The sequence below is a fragment of the Cydia fagiglandana genome, chromosome Z (assembly GCF_963556715.1).
Source record: "Cydia fagiglandana chromosome Z, ilCydFagi1.1, whole genome shotgun sequence".
In the NCBI taxonomy this organism is placed as follows: domain Eukaryota; kingdom Metazoa; phylum Arthropoda; class Insecta; order Lepidoptera; family Tortricidae; genus Cydia; species Cydia fagiglandana.
The window spans coordinates 20,542,429-20,565,955 of record NC_085959.1 but is presented as its reverse complement, the minus strand read 5'-3'; the positions used below and the strand labels follow the sequence as shown (position 1 = coordinate 20,565,955).

At 37.3% G+C, this 23,527-nt stretch overlaps 3 protein-coding genes across 3 annotated transcripts in view; 2 read left to right on the top strand and 1 right to left on the bottom strand.

The window, feature by feature from the left end:
• Positions 1 to 2,989, top strand: part of LOC134678944 (uncharacterized) — an 81,424-nt gene extending 78,435 nt beyond the window's left edge. Inside the window, exon 4 of the transcript XR_010100267.1 lies at positions 2,976 to 2,989. The gene's annotated coding sequence lies outside the window, so the exon portion shown is untranslated. The remainder of the gene's footprint in view (positions 1 to 2,975) is intronic.
• The window catches only part of LOC134678950 (triple functional domain protein), a 125,081-nt gene that overhangs the window by 40,249 nt on the left and 61,305 nt on the right, over positions 1 to 23,527 (top strand). Inside the window, exons 18-27 of the mRNA XM_063537706.1 lie at positions 61 to 261; positions 9,949 to 10,214; positions 11,159 to 11,326; positions 11,864 to 11,990; positions 12,295 to 12,506; positions 12,940 to 13,072; positions 16,142 to 16,402; positions 16,571 to 16,732; positions 17,348 to 17,430; positions 17,858 to 17,945. Coding sequence (XP_063393776.1) covers positions 61 to 261; positions 9,949 to 10,214; positions 11,159 to 11,326; positions 11,864 to 11,990; positions 12,295 to 12,506; positions 12,940 to 13,072; positions 16,142 to 16,402; positions 16,571 to 16,732; positions 17,348 to 17,430; positions 17,858 to 17,945 — 1,701 coding nt within the window. The remainder of the gene's footprint in view (positions 1 to 60; positions 262 to 9,948; positions 10,215 to 11,158; positions 11,327 to 11,863; positions 11,991 to 12,294; positions 12,507 to 12,939; positions 13,073 to 16,141; positions 16,403 to 16,570; positions 16,733 to 17,347; positions 17,431 to 17,857; positions 17,946 to 23,527) is intronic.
• On the bottom strand, positions 3,178 to 6,035 carry LOC134678869 (uncharacterized). Its single transcript, XM_063537589.1, has 4 exons — positions 5,824 to 6,035; positions 5,676 to 5,738; positions 3,711 to 3,807; positions 3,178 to 3,595 (listed from the first exon to the last, which is right to left on the bottom strand). The coding sequence occupies exons 1-4, from the start codon at positions 5,919 to 5,921 to the stop codon at positions 3,422 to 3,424; spliced, it is 432 nt and encodes a 143-aa protein (XP_063393659.1). The 5' UTR covers positions 5,922 to 6,035; the 3' UTR covers positions 3,178 to 3,421.

Below are 23,527 nucleotides of genomic sequence, written 5' to 3'. Positions count from 1 at the left end.
TAACTCCACTAGTGTTTTGGAGTTCTAGCTTTAATTACAACTGTGTAATTTTGCATGTAGGTGGCAGCCCTAATAGTGAAGCACGGCGAGCAGAAGGAGGCGTTCCTAAAGGCGTGCACGCTGGCGCGGCGCACCGCCGAGACGTTCCTCAAGTACGCGGCGCGCTCCGCGCAGGTGCACGGCCAGACCGCCGCCGCCAGCAAGGCGCACCACGAGCAGACCAGGGCTATTCTCGACACGCTACTCTCGCAGGAGAACAAGGTACGACGTCTGTGCCAGATATTATTAGCGTTACTGTACTATACTTGTAGGCGGCAGCTTTATTAGTGAAGCACGGCGAGCAGAAGGAGGCGCCCCTGATGGCGTGCACGCTGGCGCGGCGCACCGCCGAGACGTTTCTCAAGGTTTGTAAACTTGTAAGTGGCAGCATTAGGGGCATTCCATGAAATCGTCTACCGTTTGTCCCGTACAAACGCGAATTTTCTGAAGATTTGCAGGTATAAGAGTTTCTTTTTTATCCCTAAACTTGGCAGTGTGCATTCTTATGCACGTTACACTTTTTTAAAATCTACGCAAAAAGTAAACAGCTTCATATTATTTTTAGACGCATATTTTTTCACTTGATACTATACTTAAGGCCGTTCCCGTACCCAAATGAAATCTACAATCGAGGCTCCCCTCACGCCACCCGTCCCGCCCCTAGATACAATGACGATACAACAGCGCCACGCAAGAAGTAGCGACTTGAAATGAACTAACAGGACACTGATTTGTAAAACGTATTACTTAATACTGAAAAAGCATGCTGCATCTCATAGATGGCGTTAAAAGTTAAAATGGAAAAATAAATGAAACATAGTGTAAATTAAATATTCATTTTAATGAAGTCAACTCTTATTTCAATAATATTTAATTATAAGGGTAAATACAGTTTATATTTAAACAAATTAATGACTGCAAGTTTTCTATAATATCATTATTTATTAGGTATACTGTGCAGGTATATCATCGATATTTATTAAAAAAAACCGGGCAGGTGCGAGTCGGACTCGCGCACGAAGGGTTCCGTACCATAATGCAAAAAAAAAAAACAAAAAAAAAAGCAAAAAAACGGTCACCCATCCAAGTACTGACCACTCCCGACATTGCTTAACTTTGGTCAAAAATCACGTTTGTTGTATGGGAGCCCCATTTAAATCTTTATTTTATTCTGTTTTTAGTATTTGTTGTTATAGCGGCAACAGAAATACATCATCTGTGAAAATTTCAACTGTCTAGCTATCACGGTTCGTGAGATACAGCCTGGTGACAGACGGACGGACGGACGGACAGCGAAGTCTTAGTAATAGGGTCCCGTTTTACCCTTTGGGTACGGAACCCTAAAAAGTTAGGGCATACCGATACAAGTGCGAAAAATAGGTAATTCGCACATGTATCGTACAACGTTTTACAGTACATAATATGGCCCTTTAAATTTTCGACATAGTTACGTAATGTGCTAATTATCGCACTAATGCGGTAAAGCAGCACCATATTGTAATAGTAAGGTGTATTCGGGTAATACCGAATGTCGGATAATTCCGAAATTCAGATGAAAATCACCCTTAATTCCATCATAATAAAAGTCTCTTTTCGGAACTATCCGACAGTTTTCGACATTCGGAATTACCCGAGTAAACCTTACCTACATTACGTTTACAAGTGCGGCAAATAGGAAATTCGAAACGAGTGGCGTTTTGAATCGACACGAGTTGCGAATTACCTATTCGCATATGTATCGTACAACGTTTTACAGTACCTACATACATATGGCCCCTTGAATTTTCGACATAGTCACGTAATTGCTAATTATCGCACTAGTGCTGTAAAATAGCACCATATGACTGTAAATCAAATTTATTCATTTTACAGAGTTCCATAGGTTCGTCGAATCACTCAAGAGGAACTTTTTTCTCGGGAACGTGTAGAGGTCTCAAATTGAAATTATATCAAATAGGTACTCGGATCTACTCTATTGTCAAATATATTAGCTTTTTTTCTCGTATATCGCAAAAATCCGAATTAATATCAAAATACCGGTATTAATATTGAAATCCCGGGATTGACATGCAATATCGGAAATCAATCCCGGGATTGAGAATGATCCGATATTGCATGCCCTAACCAAGTTTCAACCTATCAACGAATAATAAATCCCGGGATCCGGATATTTCGATATTGGTCCTTCTCAATACCGAAAATGGAATCTTGAGCTTTGCAAGGGTTTCAAGGCACGAGGGTTAAACAAACCACTTCACAACTTGAGATCAATTTTACCTACTCACATGCAATTTTGCACATTTATTCATAAATTAACGTTTAAAAACCGGCATTTTTGTGACTGACTGACTAATAGATCAAAAACCTAACCCACTTCCAGCTGACCTAGAAACTTGAAATTTGACACCAAGGTAGACTATTAGGAGTTTATAAAGGGAACAATCTAAAAACTGAAAATTATTGATAATTTGATGAAGAAAAACACATATATCGATAATAGGCTAGATGACTAATTTTCATTTATGGTATCAATCGATCAGGTATGTCTTTAGGATCAAAAGTCTATATGGTATCCATTGCATTAAAGGAATACAAAAGTTAGAAATGATAGTCAAAGTCCGACAGTCGTACTTCACTCGCGAAACGCCCCGAACAAAACGTCAAGGTCACAGAGAGTCCATCTTGAAGTATGAACAAAACAAGAAAATTGCGATTTTGTCTGTGAAATATTGCGTTTATGTATATAGTTTCCATACAATTTTTTATTGGATAAAATGTGAGGAATCGAATGGTATCCTTATTTTTGTAGTTTTTGGAAGTTGAAAAGAACTTTAATGTTGAAACTTTCAGGCGTTGTACTTTTGTATTATTTCCATATATTTTTTTAATATCCACAATATTGTGATAAATTGCTCATTTGCTATGTATTTTACTAGATTTTGTTGTAAAATTCAACATGTGTCATCATCCCTATTAATTTAGACTTATGGATCAAAAACCTAACCTTCTTGATATTTGGCAGGTAGACCATTAGGAGTATACTCGTATAGAGGAAAAAATCTGTAAACTGAAAATTATTGATAATTTGATGTAAAAAATCATATATTCATAATTATTCGATTAATTAAGTACCTAAGACTTACCAAAAACCTAACCCACTTTTAGATAACCTAGAAACTTGATATTTGGCATGAAGGTAGACTAAAAGGCGTATAAAAAAAGAAAATATTGAAAACTGAAATTTTTTGACAGTTGACCGCGCGTTAGCGAGGGTCTCGTTTTCAGCACAACTGCTTTTATGATTAACACTAGTAATTTCTTACTTTTTGTACAAAAGTAATGATTTCCCAACAAAAACATAAATGTGAAATGAGAGCCAAGTTCAATTATGCCCATGTTTTACTTCTCCAACCAACTGCATTTCTTGAATACCGCATCCTAAGGGTCCATGATTGCAAATCGATTGTAATTTTGTAAAAAAATTACTAATTGCAACAATTCTTCGACCGACGGTTTTGTCAGGAAGCTCTTCTTCCAAATCGAACGATATTTGTAACTGAAAATAAAATATATTGTAAGTGTTAGCATTTACAATTTGTCACATCATGTACAGTCGACGTCAAAGATTTATAATAAGGTGAAAAATGTATACATATATCATAATCACCTACCTCATGGGTATCTTCTTCCTCTAATAGACTAGGAACCCGATAAGTGTCATCCACCTGTGCAATGCGTGGGTTCAAAATGTTTGAGCTGGTCGCCTCACTGTCAAAACCAAAATTAAATAAATGTATGATGTTTTTTAATACAGTTGCTCAAAAAGTGCTACTTTACGTAGCTGTTTAGCGTGCGGAAAGTTGGTTATCTCGAACTAGTGCTTTTAACTTTTCCAATTTTTTTAAATTTATACTTGTTCCAATTCACGACTACTTATTGATGAGTGTTAATATTAGTTTCCTTTAAACGTCGTAATCAGCATAAAAACCTACCGTTAATGTAAGAATACGAAAAATATTACATATTTCATATTTAATTACTTACCTCTTCATCATTATAACACGTTTATTTTTTAATATTCAATATTGAAAATTCCGTTCTTAATAAGTTGACTGAATGGAACGGAATAGCTGCCAAACGCCCATAGATATAATATACTTAAAGACGACGTCTAACCGAGCTGTCACTGTTACCACTTTTGTTTAGTGTACGATTAACAATGTTTTTCTTATTTTTTCGCAACTGTATTAAAAAACGTCGTTCGATACACGTGCAGAAATGTCATTCTTCACTCGTCCCGAGTCTTGCCACTCGCCTGCGGCTCGTGGCAAGATATCTCGGTACTCGTGAAGTAATGACATACCTTCCGCACTAGCATCGAAATGTACTATTACAGCACATATGGACTTTACCGCACTAGTGCGATAATGCACACACACATTACGTATGTATGTCAAATATTTAAAGGGCTATATGTACTGTAAAACGTTGTACGATACATGTGAGAATAGGTAATACGCAACTATAATTTTCGGTGGAAGTTTGCATGGTAATATTGGTAATGTACATCATATTTTTTTTTTGTTTTATCATTCTCTTATTTTAGAAGTTAAGGGGGGGGGGACACATTTTACCACTTTGGAGATGTCTCTCGCGCAATAAAAAATCGGTCAACACGCTCAAGAAAAGTAAATCATTTACTATTGTGTAGGGTAGTATAATATAAAATAACTATCAGTTCATTAAAAAAAAACGTAAAAGAATAACGAAAGTACGGACAATCGGTAAATCCCGGGATTTTAATTTCCGGGACTTACTCATGCAACCCTATTACATTTTATCAGTGTACATTTTTAGGGTTCCGTACCCAAAGGGTAAAAACGGGACCCTAATACTAAGACTTCGCTGTCCGTCCGTCCGTCTGTCATCAGGCTGTATCTCATGAACCGTGGTAGCTAGACAGTTGAAATTTTCACAGATGATTGAATTTCAATCGCCGCTATAACAACAAATACTAAAAACAGAATAAAATAAATAGTTATACAACAAACGTGATTTTTGCCGTTCTTTGCGTAATGGTACGGAACCCTGCGTGTGCGAGTCCAACTTGCACTTGGCCGGTTTTTTTAAAATTAAGTACCTCTTGGGGAATATCAAATAACTGATGAGGGCAATGTATCTCGTACGATATTATTGATTGGCGACATTTTATTTAGTTTTCGGCGAACATTTGCTAAGTAGGTAGTACTAATAGCCATCTAGGAAAATAAGTACAAAATATGTCCAAATAATTGAGACTATCAATTCAAAGCATAAAAAGATATAAGCATCTGCACTGATAGGAAAACAGTAGGTATCCAACTAAGGTCTTTTCGTACGCCGCCGCTGTGAGTAGGTAGGTATTTATCGCAACGCACGAAGTTACGCGCGACACAGGTACCTACATATGTGACGTTATCTATGAAAAGGGACCTTATTGTCGATGGCGCTTCCGCCATTATTAACGATGCTCTGATATAAATACCACGCCGCGCGACGCAGTGCGTCGTAAGCGCCATAGACAATAAGGTCCCTTTTCATAGATAATGCCACAATTAGAATTCATAGATAATGCCACAATTAGAATTAGAACTTACTCGTTATTTTGACTGACTTTCAACTTTGATGAAATCGGAGATTCCATTTCCATATTTTGCAGTCTGTAAATAAAGATAAATTGTAGTATATAGTGAATTGTGTTACGTAGGTAGGGCTAAAAAGCACAAGTCAAATAATTATACTCACTCGATGTAGTCTAAAGATATAGTATCATCTTCGGCTGTGAAATTATCCAATTTTCTTCTTTTCCTAGAAAGACAAAAAAGCAAAAAGTTTAGACGCATGACAAATCACGAGCTGAGGTTCAAACCCTCGATAGGTGGATGGATTGCTAGAACGCTTTATGCGTGTAATTGTGTGCGTTACATGTATTACTGTGTGCTCGTATTTATAGGAAGGCCCACTACACCGCAACCGCGTAACTACGACTCACGGACACGCACACATAGACGGCAATGTTTTCTGCTTTGCCGTGGCGCTAGTGCCGCGTGGTTTAAACGTCGCGAATCGCAATATCCTTTTAAGCTATTTAGATGATGAATTGATGACAATGTTTAACCGGTAGATGGAGCGATTATTAAATTTTAGAATGTTTTAAGTTATATGGATTACTAATTAGTACGATCGAGTATATATTAAATTAAGTAATAATTACTTATTTCACTGTGTAATAAATATACATTTTTACTTACGTTAGTTCCATTGTTTGTTGGAATCTTCCGAGTTGTCTTTTTCGAGATGTCTTCTTTTTAATGAGTTGCTTGTTACCCATTATAGGTTTTGGTGCACACGGTATACACACAACACACACTAGCCACAACTAGCTAGCTAGCTAGGTGCTAGGACACACAACACAGAACAGTTTTTATAACTAAATCTTATATTTGTTTTGGGGACACGTAGTACAGGTCCGTCTGGCACGAGCGCTCAGCCATCACTGTCTCATTTCGAAAGACGGACGGAGATAGAGCATGCAGGCCGAAGTCAATATTTTGTTACGATAGAATTAGTTGATGTTTATTTATTTTAAAAATATTGCCTCTAATTATCGTTTTTCTAAAGCTGTCAAATTATTGTTATAGTTATGATTGATTTTTCTCCTTTTTTTGTTTCATAGTGTCACATAGTAAAGAAACAAGTAAAGTTGGAGTATAAATTCGAATTGGAGGTTACTTTGGGAATAAATTGTATCGAGCGAAGTGTTATGAATCGTGTATCGAAAGCTGTGTTATGAAAGATAATATAATCAAGAATTATATATATTTTTCCCACGTCTACAAATATCAACGTTTCTTAGAAAAATAGGATAACAATTGGGGTATTTTTACATTTCTGGCTCAGGGAACGGCCTTAATTGGTAAAAAAATGTTTTATGTCGCTGGCATATCTGATTTTGAGTGTAGCACGCAAAATATCAGGCCGCGGAGCTGCGTCTACGCATCGTATGGGAAAAGTGGTACTTTTTAGTGATTTCCTTTTAGATTTGGGTCTATTTATGATTGTTACATAAAAAGTGAATATATATTCTATACCATAACGTATTTTTATTAGTCATTGCATTGTTGTTATAGATAGCATGAACTCGTTCTATTGTATGTATCTACAAATGCACACCGCCAGCTTCTCTACTAACAACATGCTTGTTTAAATGTATCTTTAAAGATACATTGCCAGGTTAAGGTTCCAGAATGTTCATTGTCTTTCTAAGAAATTATTGGTATTTTAGGACAAATTACGACATTCAATTATTAAAAGTATTTAACTATATCCTTCAAGTGTCATAAATATTACAGATAAAGCTACAGCAACAAAATAGAGCTCGCTATCGGGTTCCTCTTATTCCTCAACTCGGAGTCAGATCAGAAATAGACAGCAGCAGTTGCCTCCATCTTTACCATCTTATCTAGAGAACCTAGACTTGTCATCAGACAGCGATCATGAAACAACAGATAACGACCTCATCCCAGCGACCACTGCTAGCCATGACCAGCATGCCACCACCACCATCGCCAAATCAGGTAACATTGCTAGTACATGCAGAATGAGTCTCCAACTACAAGACAAACAGCAAGCCTCTCTGAACAAGCAAATTCGAATGCTCCGACATCATCCCATAATCCTATACCATCGCTATTTTCAGGTTTATTAATCTTACATCCTACTCTTCAGCTTCAATGCTTGCAGTAGCTACTCGATAAAAAAAAAACTATAATTGTGACTAAAAAGAAGCCAGTCCAATCAAACCCTCTCACACTATATTGGAAATGTAGCGATTTACGGGAATTGGGCTAGTCAAAATTGAGTAGAAGTTTTCGAAAGGCCAGTAGTCACAGATAATGTGTAAAAAAATAAGCCAAATAATATGTAGGTAGCTGTTGCAGAGAAGGAGCACTGAAGCTGCAAAGTAGGATGATAAACCTGAAAATGGCGATGATATATGATTATGGGATGGTGTTGTGGTAGGTTCAGAGTTCAGACAGGCTTACTGATCGTCTCGTAGTTGGAGACTCACTCTGAAGATGTACTAGCAATGTTACCTGATTTGGCGATGGTGATGATGGCATGCTGGACATGGATAGCAGTGGTCGCTGGGCTGGGGTCGCTATCTGTTGTTCCATGATCGCTGTCTGATAACAGATGTAGGTGCTCTTGAGAAGATGGAGGCAACTACTAATCTATTTCTGACCTGACCCCGGGTTGAAGAACAAGAGCAATCAGATTGCGAGCTCTTTTTTGTTGTTGTAGCCTTATCTGTAATATCTGTGGCACTTGAATAATATAGTTAATAGATAGAATATCGTAATTTATCCTAAAATCCTAATAATTTCTTAGTAAGACAGTAAATATTCTGCAACCTCAACCTGGCAATGAATCTTTAAAGATACATAACTCACCTCACAGTGAACCTGGCAGTGTTTATCCTAGGATACATACCTAATTTAATGTTAATTTGTGAATCCTTGGCAGTGTGCATTTAAAGATACGTTGTATAAATAAAAAACTAAAATACTAAGATTTTTTTTATTATTTTTGTACCCTTAAGTCAACCCTTATTATCCCTTTTTTCAAGAAAAAAACACAAAATTCTAGCAAAAAAAATCCTGCCAAGTTTAGGGTTATGACAAATAGTCAAAAATATGCACAGACAAATAATCGATTGCTTTAAATGCCAAAAAAAAAGTCGCAACACAGGAAATAAAATGCGTTTGTACGGGACAGCCCGTGGAATGCTCCATTAATATTGAAGCACAGCGAGCAAAAAAATTCGTTCTTGTTTACATTGATGTCATAAAATTGTTATCAATGTTATAATTATGCAATAATAACATTTTCACAAATAAGAAATTTGTTCTAACAAAACAGTTCATCTATATATTGGCCGTAAATTGCGGTTTTTGAACGCATCATATGAAGTGTGCGGAGATGGAGGGAGTAATAACAACACGAAGCTGGAGTAGTTCCTGAATGTTTGTTGGAAAAACTTCTTATTTTTTATACTAGTGAACCTTTAATATCTAGGTGACATTTATAATAATAGGTAGGTAATTTAGCAAAATTATAGATTAAATACTCTATATCAGTTTTATAACCTTGTAAGTTGATACTTAGTTAAAAATCAACTATTGTACATTTGTTGTACAACTTTTATTGTATATTTTCATGTATACTTGTATACCTATAGCAAATAAATTATTTGACTTTGACTATAAATACTAAAAGGTGTTTCTGCTACTTAACAAGGTTGCTCCGCCACACACCACACATAGGATTTATGATATGTATGTGTGTAGTTAGACTACTATAACAGATGATATGTCATATGTCCACAATCCTATTGGACTATCGAAAGCCTGTTGAACGACAGTTGGGACGGATTATTTACAGAAACCAAATAAAAACATAAACATTGTTACTGAAATTGTCAATTACGTTGTTGTGACGGGTTACGTTGTTGTAAAGAAAATATAAATATCATTCCAAGAATGAAAATATTTATATCTAAATGTGACCGCTGTACAAGGTTTCCACTGGCAGTCGATGTTAGCTATTGTCATTGTCAGTGTCATCGGCGGGTCCTCACAGAGACAATAAAGCTTTTGTTCGGAGTTTGTGATGGTATCAGGCAGGCCGTTACAGTGCTCGCACATGTGTGGAACGTCGGAACTAACTTCATATTTATTCTGGAGCTCCGTGCGATGTGATGCTCAGGACTTATCTAATGTTGCTCGTTCAACCGGTAATAAACACTGATCAATTTAGCTTTCAGTTTGAAAATGCGTTTGTATTAAATAAAATGTGACGTTGATCCAGGTATTAGAACACTGGACGGTCCGGAAGAAGCGGCTCGAGCAATGCCAGCAATTTGCGCTGTTCGAGCGGTCAGCGCGCGCGGCGGTGGAATGGATCCGGGAGACGCAGGAGCGGTGCGGCGCGGCGGCGGCGGCGGCGGCGGCCGGAGTGGCGCGGGAGTCGCGCGAGCGGGTGCGCCTGCTGGCGCAGCTCGCTGACGGCCTCGTCGAGAAGGGCCACCCGCACGCCGTACAGATCAAAGAGTGGGTGGCCGCAGTCGATGCCAGGTATCCTATTTTCTTCATATCACTCAAATTCGTGAATTTAGTATTGCAATTACTCTCAGCATGTACATAAATTGATCGCACAGATTAGTATTCTTCTAAGTATATAAAAAAATGTTATAGTCGAAAAGTAATACGACTCTCATGCTACTCTATATTCTAACTAAAATACCAATTTGAAGTAATTACTATGTGCCATGCTCAGAAATATACCTAGTACGGAACTAATTCTAACACAATTTTTATATTGGTCGTAAGTGTCGTAACGTAAATAATATGAAGTTAAATCCTATTATGTTTAAAGGTTACGTAGCAGACTTTTTTTTTTGTTAGCCTGGCTAAGTGTCCCACTGCTGGGCAAAAGCCTCCCCTCGCTTTCTCCACTCAACCCTGTCTTTTGAAGTTTCCCGCCAATCCGGACAAAATACGTCCAAGTCGTCCCGCCATCTCCTTTTTGGTCTGCCTGCACTCCGACTAGCACCATCTATGGTGTTCCGTGGGTCCCACTCCGTAACCATTTTGGCCCACCTTTCAGGGTGCATGCGGCAGACATGTCCAGCCCAGTCCCACTTAAGCTTAGCGGTCTTGACACCTACATCTACAACTCTAGTTCTGGAGCGCAGTTCCGTGTTTCTGATTCTATCAGTCCTGCGAACACCCAGTATACTGCGCTCCATCGCTCGCTGGCAAACCTTGAGTTTGGACTTCAAAGCCTCAGTCAATGACCATGTCTGAGCACCATAGGTTAGGATAGGCAGGATACACATGTCGATGAGTTTGCGCTTGAGACACAGGGGAAGGTCACCCTTCAATAGCGCCTTCATGGACCAGAAGCTCTTCCAGGCGTTATCGATACGTCTATTGACTTCTATGGTTTGCCTGTTTTCGAAGGAAGCTACGTAGCAGACTATGCGGACAAAAATTTAGAATGACATAACTCTTTCCAGATATGCAGAATTTAGTGGAAGTATGGAGGGCGGCGAAAGCGAAGCGGAGAGCGACTCCGGCGTGGCGGCGTCGCTGGCGTCCTCGCAGTCGGCGGAGAGCGATGCGCGCGCCGCGCCGCCGCCCGCCAGCGCCGCCGACGACAAGCGCCGGAGCGCCCGCCGGAAAGAGTACGTGCACCTCCTACTACTCATGAGTCATGACATACAACATGGGGGCTATTCATAAATTACGTCATTTCAAATTAGGGGGGGGGGTCTGGACATCGGATGATAGTAGTACGTAGTTGTAGATGGTGGACGTAGGAGGAAACGGGGTCATTTGAAGAATGATTTTTGGATGATTTTAGGTGGGAGGGGGGTCAAAATCGATGACGTAATTTATGGACAGCACCATGCGACATATGCTAACGGGATGTTCGAGGATCATTTATTGTGTATTGTTAGCTACTTATACTGCGAACTGCACATATGAATTAGACATAGTTTATCCTTTACGCAATTGTCAATGGTTTCATCCGATTGACTTTACTGTATGAATACGATTGCTGGATTTTATTAATATTTGACATTCCTTAACGGTATTGTATGGGTCTATTGTATTGATATTACTCCACGTTTTAGATATGGCAATAAAATTGTGGTGTAAAAACTTCAATACATGATATAACATGACGATGGACGTAACTATCATACTTTTGCTTACAGGTTTATCATGGCCGAGCTACTCCAGACTGAACGGGCTTATGTCAAAGATTTGGAAACATGTATTACTTGCTACCTGCGCGAAATGCGCACCGACCCAAATTCTGTGCCTCAGGCTTTACAAGGAAAGGTAAATATAAACATAATTTTAATCAATACATTTATACGTAACATAAACATTACCATTAGTAATGAATGAATGAATGATGATGGTGTCATGCTAAAACGTGACGTTGGTCACATTAACTGAACTTAGCCATAAAAATCCTCCAGAAAATATCGTTTAACTTAAATCACTATCCAAGTAAATCAAGCCTTACAATTGCTCTACCTTTTAAACCGTAACAAATAATAAATTATCCAGACCGATTTCGATGAACCCGCTAGAATTTAATGTGTTGTGTATGGATAGTAATTAAGTTATAATTTTGCAGGAGGAAATAATATTTGGTAACATCGAGGAGATCCATCGTTTCCACGAGCGAGTGTTCCTGCGCGAGCTGGACAAGTACGAGACGATGCCGGAGGACGTGGGGCACTGCTTCGTGACGTGGGCGCGCGAGTTCGACATGTACGTCTCCTACTGCCGCAACAAGCCCGACAGCAACGCCGCCGTCGTGCAGCACGCCGGCGACTACTTCGAGAGGTACCTACTTACTTAACACTCTCTATATAACTACGTAACCGCGCACGAACCGTGAATCTACCTTGCGCGCCGCAGTTTTATGACCGAGCTGTGAGTGTCGGCACAGGGTTGAAACTTGACAAGTCTCTCTATATAATACTTTATAAACTAAAAAATTTGAGGCACGAATTTGTCTTAGGATGGTATTCCATCTGTCCAATATCTTGGTCCAATGCGTATTTACGTCTCACATTTTGCTTAAGAGAGCGAGGCGCAATGCACTTTGGACAAAGAAATTGGACAGGTGGAATACCACCCTTAGACAGACATCTTACACAATCAATGGATTTTCACTATAACTAATTATTTTGTAAATTGTGGATACACTGATTTCTACTATATGGTGTCATTGTTGGAAGGTTATTTGAAAAAAACCCCTTTTTTTCTTCATCAGGGTGCAGCGCAAGAGGAAATTAGAACATCCTTTGGCTGCGTACCTAATAAAACCAGTGCAAAGAATTACAAAATACCAACTGCTACTCAAGGATCTTCAGGCTTGTTGCGCGGAAGGACAAGGAGAAATTAAGGTAAATATTGTTTTATATAATTGCACTTATTTGCAACAAAGGTTTCTCTGAATCCTTTTGTCACTTCTTTAGTTTTATTTTAATGCACGTTCCACAAAGTCACTGATATATGTTTGGAATTCATTTATGATTCAATTACATATCAAGCGAGATTGATCGAGAAATAGAAGGTCCGGTTAGAAATGCCGCGGTACGACTTTTAACCCTTTAGTCCGTAGCGGCAACATACTTGCCATCATAATTAAAACAAAAACGCATCTACTACAAGAATTATGGTTCCAAATCGAATGACTACAAAGAAGTTAAAGAGTTAAAATAACGAGGGAAGTTAACGAGTTATCTTAAAATTATTATGAAATATTCTATCTATTGAGCAAAAAAATGAGAATTACCAGAGATAAGTAAATTAAAAACGAGTCTTAATCTCTTGGAATAAAAGCGTTTCCCGTAATTTACACGTAAATTTAATCCAAATGGCATTGTTTCTTAAAATTTATAACATTAACGAAGTACTTAATTAGGCTCACATTGTAAGTCAAATAGCCGAAATGTACCATCGAATGTTATAAATCGCACTAATCAACACCTTTGGGTCTCAATATTCATTAAAATGCAGGTCGCTGGGGACGATTTTGTACGGTGGTTGACACTCTGTATTCATTTACTACTCTCGGATCCTAAGGGCATAAGATAAAACGCAGGAAACAAATATTAGTGAAGTATGAAACTTTCCGTACAGTAAAATTTAGAGTACGCTAAACTATTCCTTATTCACTGATTCATTATCGTCACGTAATACCTCGCTTATCGCGACTTCAAAAAACCCCATCGTATCCGTTTAAAATATATGAAGTATGTTTTACCTGGACGTACTCGTATCGCTATTTCATACGCTGCGCTGCTAGGTATTTCCTTATCATTATCAGCACAAGACGCTCATTCTGCGATAAGATTAAGATTACTTTAGTTAGCATCTGACTTGACAGTGCCCTACAACGATGTTCTAATAAAGTTGTGTTACTACAACTAGATTAGCCTGTGTTGTTTTGAGTTGAGGTTACGTTATAAAAGGTTTGTTAATCTAGAAGTTATCTCGTGTTCTTCTAAGTGTTTGTATCCTAAAACCGTTGTAACTTACAAATAATTTAAATAAATGAACAATCTCAAACTAGGCACAGTAAATGAGTATCAACAAAGGCTTGTGTTAACATTTTTCATTTACAGAAAACTAATATTATATTACACAGATTACATCCAGACAAGATTTAATTTTGATCAATGTAGTTGTCAATATTAAAACTATTATTTTTCTTACTTGTATTTACTGATGTGCTACTTCTAATGAGCTCTTGAGTATCATAATGTCATAAACCCATTATACATTATCAGTCTGAGGTACTTGTTTTGTTTCTACTTAAATAGATGCCATAGCTAGTAAGTAGTTGAATCCGTGGCAGATTAAATAGCTGCTCCGAAGTCATTAACGGCGTAGACAAATTTGTGTTACATTTTTCCTCCTGACTCACACATACGTGGTATGAACATTTGCTGTGCAGTTGCTCAGGACTCGGGATGAGTAATGGTGTGTTCCGTCCGGACGGTCTTTATAAATAATATTGATTTGATGTAAATTATAATGTAATGCTGTTCATAAGTGTGGAACATATATATCTAATGATGTTAAAACACATAGTCCGCGGTGTGCGTATCGGGCCTATGCCGTTGAATAACAAGGAAAATGTACGTATTGTCTATTGAAAATTTAATACTGAGATGGGTGCATGCATGCATTATTTTATACAGCTGTGTTCAGCAATAAATCGAGTTTTTACTACTATTGTTAAATATAGTAAGTTCGATAGAAAAAGAAAGAACTCTAGGACAACATCATTGTGAAAATTTGAATTAGTCATAGCATAAGAACATTTTTATATTTAACCAATCCAGCAAAGTATTTTCCTGTTACCGTATGTATGGGTTATAGGGAGTAGGCGAGGGATTTACTAGTAAATACTATAAGAGATGACAATGACTGGCATTTGGCATTGTCCTTAGTCGGTAGAAAACCACTTTTAGGGTTACAAACTTGTTCCTTATTTTATACCTACAGTGTTTTTCTTCGAGTTCTGGCAGTGTTTTGCGAGTTTAATGTAATGAATATGGTTGTCATCTCAAACTATAGTTTCCAGGGGACCAAAATCGAGATTTACTAGCTCGTTGGCCCTTAGGCTTCTAAAATCAGGAATTTCATAAAATTGAAGGGGGTTTCTAAATCTTTCTTATTTTTACCGTTTAAAATGGGATGTGCAAGGTTGTTGGAGAATTCCAAGATGCTTAAGCTTTATCACACTGGCACTGCTACTGGATGCGGCCAGTATGTAGCCAACAACAGTGTATGCATGCAAGTCATGACAGAAATGTAAACCGTTAGTTGTGAGGTTTTTACACTTTTTACCCGACTACCTGCGGGTATTTTTTTCGAGCATATTATGTATGTATCTACATAGATACGCACATACATACATATGCATGTCTAATTATTTGGCACAGTTTGACTGATTACAATGAATTACGTGTTTAGATTAGTTTAATTTGTGGGAGAGTTATCTTAAGGTATATTAAATTAAAACTGTTTGTAAAGTTAATCATAGCCTAGTTTTGTTAAGTTTCTTAATTCTGTTTGTATCTTTTAATCTCAATCGAATATATATATCATTTTCACGAAATAATATGGCATGGTGAAATGGCAGTTCTAAGCACTTCAAACTGATTTGCCAACTTTTCAATATTCGCAATCCAATCCACAACTAAAATGCAACTATTCTGAGAGTAGGCCAAAGGCATTTGATGTATCTATAATGCCACAAAACATAAAACGTACAGTCGTACAGTTGTTCCTTGTAAATAAATTTTAATAAAGAGTCATTTCATTATAAAAACCTGAATTAATTGTGTGCAATAAAGTTTAATCAAATAAATTATTTAGCAGTTGCCACTTAAGACTTGTCTATATATTTTATAGACAGTTAAAAGATTAATTGGTGGTTCACATGATATTATTGTTCACAGGACGGTTTGGAAGTCATGCTGTCCGTGCCTAAAAAGGCTAATGATGCGATGCACCTTTCATTATTAGAAGGATGCGACGTGCCGACAGATAGCCTAGGCGAAGTTGTACTCCAGGACTCCTTCCATGTGTGGGATCTTCGCCAAATCATCAAAAAAGGTCGCGAGAGGAGGGTATTCCTCTTCGATCTTCATCTCCTTCTAGCTAAGGAAGTCAAGGACTCTCATGGCAAAGCCAAATATATTTATAAAACTAAATTTATGGTAAGTTATATTTGTTGAGAAACATTAATCCTTTTCCAGGCATAGTATTATGTATTGACCACACATATTGTGTCAGGGGAATATAAACCTTACTGTGTGCAACTTGGAAATGGGTTCAAGGTTGACATGGGAATATGTTCAATATTGCAGTGCATTTTCTTATTTTAGACGTCTGAACTGGGAGTGACGGAACACATTGAAGGCGACGAGTGCAAGTTCTCGGTATGGACCGGGCGGGAGCCCATGGCTAGCGACTGTCGCATTGTTCTCAAAGCTACTTCACTAGAAGTAAAGCAGACGTGGGTGCGCCGTCTTAGGGAGGTTATACAGGTAATGCTATTAATGACGAATAATCTATTTATTTATATTTTATATATGTATTCTTTTTACATGTTAGCCAATTGGTCCTTAAAATAAGTTTGCCAAAATGCATACAAACAAAATCTTGAACTTCCAATACAGAAAGCTAATTTTCGCAGGCATCATACAAAATAAATTAGTTCTTAAACTCTGTAACTATTTATGTATAAAAGATTGCATAATTATGCTCTTTACTCCGATATTGTACTAATGGTTCAACAAATATGTAAGTACAAAATTATCGAGTGACGCTTATGAGCATGCCAATTAACAGGTTTGTATAACTTATCTAAAGCACTTGTGTAAAGTATTGTTTCAATGTTGTATATTTTGTCCTTAATTAATAAACAAACGAGGTAATAGTTGGAAGATGTCACATTTCATTAGATATTTATAAAATCAAAAAATCATTTATTGTGTGTAAAGACTAAGACGAAATCGTGTTCCGATTTTGATTGATAGCTAATCTAGTCGAAGGTGTACGAATCTGTAGATTATGCGGTATCTGGTTGTCAAAAGTCGTGGTTGCATTATAAGAATGATTGGATGTTTGGTTAGTATGAAGACGTGGTGAGTTTGTTGCAGGAAACTTACTTCAGTGGAGTGCTGCAGCAGCCGCCCCGCAGTCCTGCGCGAGTGCGCCCCACCAGCTCGCAGCGATCTAGCAGGTCAGTTCACACACTATTTATTATCATTACATGTAATACATTACTTTATAACATGCTTCATCGTAATTATTAGTTCGTGTAATAGTACATAATACTAGTATTATTAGACGTAATCCACTTCCAACGCATTGTAATAAACTGCTTGAAACTATGTTGCGCATTCTGTAATCATTATATTATGTATATTAAATATGACATACCTAGCAGGGTATTGAATCTAAATGGAACAGTGAGAGAAAATCAGAACGGAAGCCCCATTTTACCTCCATTAATTAGACAGATTATAACGTTTCTCTTACAACCCTTACCAATTAACTCTATTTTTTCGTTTCCATCCAAGACTACACTACATTACACTCTACCTATAGTTGCATTTTCTGGAACTAGTTTCTTTGGATTTTTTTTTAAATGAGTGGTATTTTTTCAGAGACCTGGAAGACACATTACTGGATGAGACCTTAGACCGTAATTCTCTGGCATCATTTGGCAGTGGTAACACCACGGACTCTGACAAGGTAAGCAGTTCAAGTATTGTTGCACTCGCGGCTCTAAATCTTGATGCCATTTGATTGTTTGGTATTTGTAGGTACCTTCACTCCAGGAAATTTGCAATGATTTTTCTTATACATAAATCTACCTTTATATATGGAGTCTCGTTATCGAATGGAGCAATCCTATTGAAACCAAAGAGAAGTAAATAGAGGAGACGAGCATCCTCTCTACATTCAACCGAGAACCGATAACGTTTGCTTAACAGAGCTTAAGATGTCGCTACGCAACACTTAAATGGAAAGTAGTTACTGACTTCATATTTAAAGTACATATTTGTGAACTGTTAATAGAATATGTATAAGTGCCTCATCTACTATGCGGCTATGGCGACAAATTCGGGGTCATCAATAAATTACACCAGACGAATTTCCAAATTTTTTGACCCTTCCCTTCTCCTTATTACACTAGGTCACGTTTAGCAAATCCCTCTCCCCCTCGTGTGACGTCACATAGTTGGAAAATTTGTTTTCAATTTAATCAGCAATTAGAATTAGGTGTTATTGTTTTAACATAAAATATTTTTTATTTAAGCAATATTTTTTAACACGAGACTGATTAGGAATAAAAAATATTAATAAAAACGATTATCAGTGCAAAAATTAGTTATTTAACCTTGCAGCGAATAAAACAAAATCACAACTATTCGGTTACCTACAGTACAGATGAAGTAAAATTGACGTCACAAAATTTGTGACTCCCCCTTCCCCTTGTCACACCGTATCACATTCTCCCTCCCCCTAAATGTGTGACGTACTTAATTAATAAATGACTCCTTCGTGTTAAGAGCATAACCCTTATAAATCCAGTCAGGTTGCCAAGAACCTGGATACGGCAGCAGTTATAACCTAACCCAGCATTTTCCAAACTATGGATCGCGAGCGATTATTGAGTGGGCCCTGAAACCACTAGGAAATCTGAGGGTTACCAATATGAGGGTATAATGTTTTATGGGTTACCAATAGTGATACTACATACCGATCATTCTTCGAATACTCAATCTACGTAGGTATACGCTCAGTTCACTGCCTACTGACCACCTGTTTTAGTAAATTAGTACTTTAACTAATCAAATTAAAAGGAAAATTACCTGCGTTCTGAGTATCGACCATCGACGTAATTAATCTCTGCTATCTAAACAATAGGAAACCGTGCGGCGCATACATTAGAATTAACAAGTTTACAACATTAACAGTTTGCAATCATTAGGGTGTCCATGGGTCGCGACACAGAAAAACAAAAGTTGTCTCTTGAGATCCCGAATGATATCAGATCACATAATCATATCACGGAATATTAATATGTAATAGATAGATAAATAAAATACTAATTATTGCACATTTCAATAAAAGATAGTTTCAGTAAAGGATAAAAAATATTGTCTAAAAAATGTAAAACAAGTTAAATAATGAGAAAGTAAAAGTGATGGAATAGGGTATTTGACTACTAGTCAAATCAGTTTCTTTTTTCGAACTATCAATACGATTTTGCTACTATGCAATTGATAAGAAACACTAGCATGTGACGTCACGATTAAATAACCAACATAGTTTTATACGGGTTTTGAAATAGAAATTGTGTCAACGCATTTAACTGATTTGCAAGACCGAAGTGATCCTATAAGTCTACCGTGAGCTAAGTTTTGTACGGAACACTAATAATAGCAGCTTACGTTTCTCTATTAATCTTCTCGTACTTTATTTCATGTATTGAGTAAAATAATTTATTTTAAATACAGACAATACCCTATTAAAATCTTTCTCTCTGGAAGCCGCTCAAACGGAGCGTATGTTCCACGCACGAGCGTAACTAACATATGTTTACTAACGGAAATTGAACTCCTATTATTTTTTACTTAGGGTGGATTTTTCATTCGTTGGGGATAGCGAACATGTTTAGTAGATTGTTAACGAAGGGTGGAAACTTGGAAAGTGAACCATTTCACCCGAGATATTTTGGCGCTCGAACGAAGAGAGAGCGCCAATAGTTCAAGGGTGAGATGGTTACTTTTACCCGAGTTAAACACTTTACTTTTCATTTCGACTATGAGGAAAGTTAAACACGAGAAAAGTAGGTTTATTATTGGTAAGTATAATTCTTTAGAACAAATTATTAACAGATATATAGGTAAACCACATTACTATAAGTCACTCGAATCACTTGAAAATGTAAACGTCGCCTATTTCAGTCATGCGAAAGCTGATATGAGAGCTTATAATATGGCATATATTGCTGTTAGCCGTTGCTCGAAGTAAAAATTAAAAAAAAATACTTTCCACCCTAGGGTGGGAAATGCAATTTTCCACCCGGTTATCAGCTTATGAAAGGTAAACTTTCCGAACAGGAGAGATGAAAAATATATTTACTACAAGTAGCAACATTTATTTATCAGAGCGCCGCAATATTTGCGGTACGGTACAGGTTGGGGCGAAGATTATAAATAGATAGGGCCGAAGTTCTTAAATAAATACACAACCCTAATATTATTTTACGACAATAACGTCGTGTAAGGTGGGGTAAGGATTACTTTATTTTTCTCGGGACAAGAGAAACCGTATAAGTAAAGTCCTTCTACGTAAATATTTTTAAGTTAATTTTATTTAATGAATTAATTTATTTATGTATTAACATTTTATTTAGTTTTATTGTCTTTAAGTATCTCTGTTTATTCTCCTTACAAGTATCCACTTTTCCTTACCCATCCCCTACCCTACCATTTCTTTACCCCACCTGCCCATACTTTAAATAAGTGTACCTTTTTGGGCACGTGGTCGCATGGAAATCCTTGCCCCCTGATAATACAGTTTACCTATCCCACCCGTTTATACTGTTTCGCGAATGTCCTCTATCTTTGCCTACAGATATAGGTAAGGACTGTGTCGTTATTTTTGGATACAGGGGATACAGATAAAACCTGGTCTAACTGTTGACATGTGTATTATTTTGTATTGCTATGTTCTGAGGGTATTTTTAAGCCATATCTGATAATATAAGAAGCTTTTACATCATTAGGGTTCCGTAACCAAAGAGTAAAAACGGGACCCTATTGTCCGTCTGTCCATTCGTCCGTCTGTCTGTCACCATAGTATCTCATGAACCGTGAAAGCTATACAGTTGAATTTTTCACAGATGATGTATTTCTGTTGCCGCTATGACAGCAAATACTAAAAAGTACGGAACCCTTGGTGGGCGAGTCAGACTGGCACTTATTATGATTTTTATTTTAGGGAATTTATGATACTTTCAATATCGTCTAGCAAATTGAATTTAGACAATCCTATTGAGCTTAATTTGAGACTATTTCACAGACTCCTTGGTACGATTTAATGAAACAAAAGGTTAATATGTATGCTGCCAAAACATGTTATCTTATTTAGTGTCCACTCGACTTCATAATTGCTCAGTTGAGCGTCCGTAAAATAAATGTGGTGAATTTTTATTTTGACATAAAAAAAATAACTTTTTTCGCAACATTTTGTATTCCCGTCAGTATCTGACGCAAGCGGAATGAGGGAGACAGATAAAAGAATCAACCAAAGCCTACCTGTCAATTCATGGCGTTGAACTATCGATGGAAACTCTCCGTAATATGTAGTTGTTTTGGATACCAAAGTCTGAGTTCTCGTAAGTTACATACCATATTTTCTAAAAGGCCACCTGCACAGATACAAAACTGCTTTTTGATGTGCGTCCCGTCATACAAGTTTGTTCCTAGGCCACGCCCCCTGGCAGTGAATGCGTTAAACTTTTAAAACAAATGATTAGACTATGACAAGATGTTTCGCTTTACGAATCATGTGTAATTGGGGTTTAAGTATGGGAATTTTCGGGGGCAAAAAAATATCTAAATAGGCGTTATCTCTGGAAAACACGCATTTTTGGGTTTGATATGCTTTTCGAGCAAAGCTCGGTCTCCCAGGTACTCTTGTTAAAACGACGACGTAAGTACGACGAAGGTACGCCCTTTTGCTTATTTGGCTTTATGTACTTTGGTTTTTGGTTGGCGTAATATGAAGGTACGACCCCTCGATTATGCGTGACGAAGGAACCCTCCATTACGCGTGGTCTGACACGCACTATCCCGGATTTTTTACAATGTTTAAATTTTTCGTAAATTCGTCTTATGCTGCTGTCTAACATAAATTATGAACATAGATAGGTATATCACGATTCGAACTCGATTGGTATAAGTAATAGTTTCGGAGTAAATAGCCGACATAAACTAATGAACAGACTCGCGACTCATCCTGTAAGGGCTTAGTGTTTTTTTTTTTAACTTTCAATTTTCCATACATTAAGTACGCAAAACCCGAGCAAAACATATCTAAATAGAACTTCATTATAATTTGAAAGCTTAGGAATATATCAGCATAATTCCTTCTTGCTAACTAGATCGATCAAAAGCTAGTTGGTCGCCGGCTGATTATACACTGCAGTCTCAAGTGTTAATTAACGAGCGCCCGCAATCTCGTCCGCTCCGCGTTTGCAGAAAACTGCGCTCTTGTGCCGAGTTCGTTCCCTTGCTACTCAGAGAGTTGTTTCCTCTACTTATTTTTGTTTACATAGACATTATTAAATTAGAAAAACTTTTCAGAAATATTAGGCATTCTGAGCCTAACCTAAACCTTCCTCAAGAATCACTATTATAGGTGAAAACCGCATGAAAATCCGTACAGTAGTTTCTGAGTTTATTGCTAACAAACAAACACACAAACACTGTCTGTGAAGCACGCGGCGGGGGCCTTTGTTTTATAAGGTGTAGTGATAATGTAAATTAGCATTTATGACAATGTATGATTAATACAAAATATCCGGGAGACCGAGCTTTGCTCGAAAAACGTATAAATACTCAAAAATGCGCTTTTCCCAGAGATAAGATCTAGCTAGATCGATTTTTCGCCCCCGAAAGGCCTGAAAACTATATGGGATATAGCAAATATCATCGAAATAGTTTGAGCCGTATCTGTGATCCCCGAAATATATATATATAAATAAATATACCAAAATTGCTCGTTTAAATGTATAAGATAAAGAATATGATTATGCCAGCTTCTCTTTATTTTCTGTTAAGAATAAAAGTAGGTATGTAATCAAAGAAGGGATAATCCGACAGGGCAACAAATTAATTATTAAGTACATTTTTACAATTAGGTACAATTTTAGAATGCTAACAGACTTTAAAATTCTAAGAGAAGGAGGATGTCAATTTGGCTGTTTTTTTATTTTTTCTATGTATATTCAGAAGTCGGTCATATCTCAACCGATTTGGTTTTTATTATAGTTGACGTGGTAACGTAACTTTTCATCTAATACTGTACTACTGTACTACATTGGATTTAACTAGTTCAATTGAAACGCATAATATAACAGCATCGCACTTTCATGACCTCGTGTCCTTGAAAGTAATTTATTTCGTAACGGTCCGTGGCCGCCCGCCGCAACAGAGGCGTTAGCAAATGCGGCGTTAGCGTATTCCTGCAAGTTGATTGCGCGCGTCCTTCACACCACAGAGACTTCATCGCGAGCGTGAAACAAATTCGGGAAGTGT

Coding starts and splice junctions, on each gene's coding strand:
- LOC134678869 (XM_063537589.1), bottom strand. CDS start 5,921: ATGCGTCTAAACTTTTTGCTTTTTTGTCTTTCTAGGAAAAGAAGAAAA. Junction 5,739..5,823: donor ATATCTTTAGACTACATCGA/GTGAGTATAATT, acceptor CTTTATTTACAG/ACTGCAAAATATGGAAATGG. Junction 3,808..5,675: donor AAAGTCAGTCAAAATAACGA/GTAAGTTCTAAT, acceptor TGGTTTTGACAG/TGAGGCGACCAGCTCAAACA.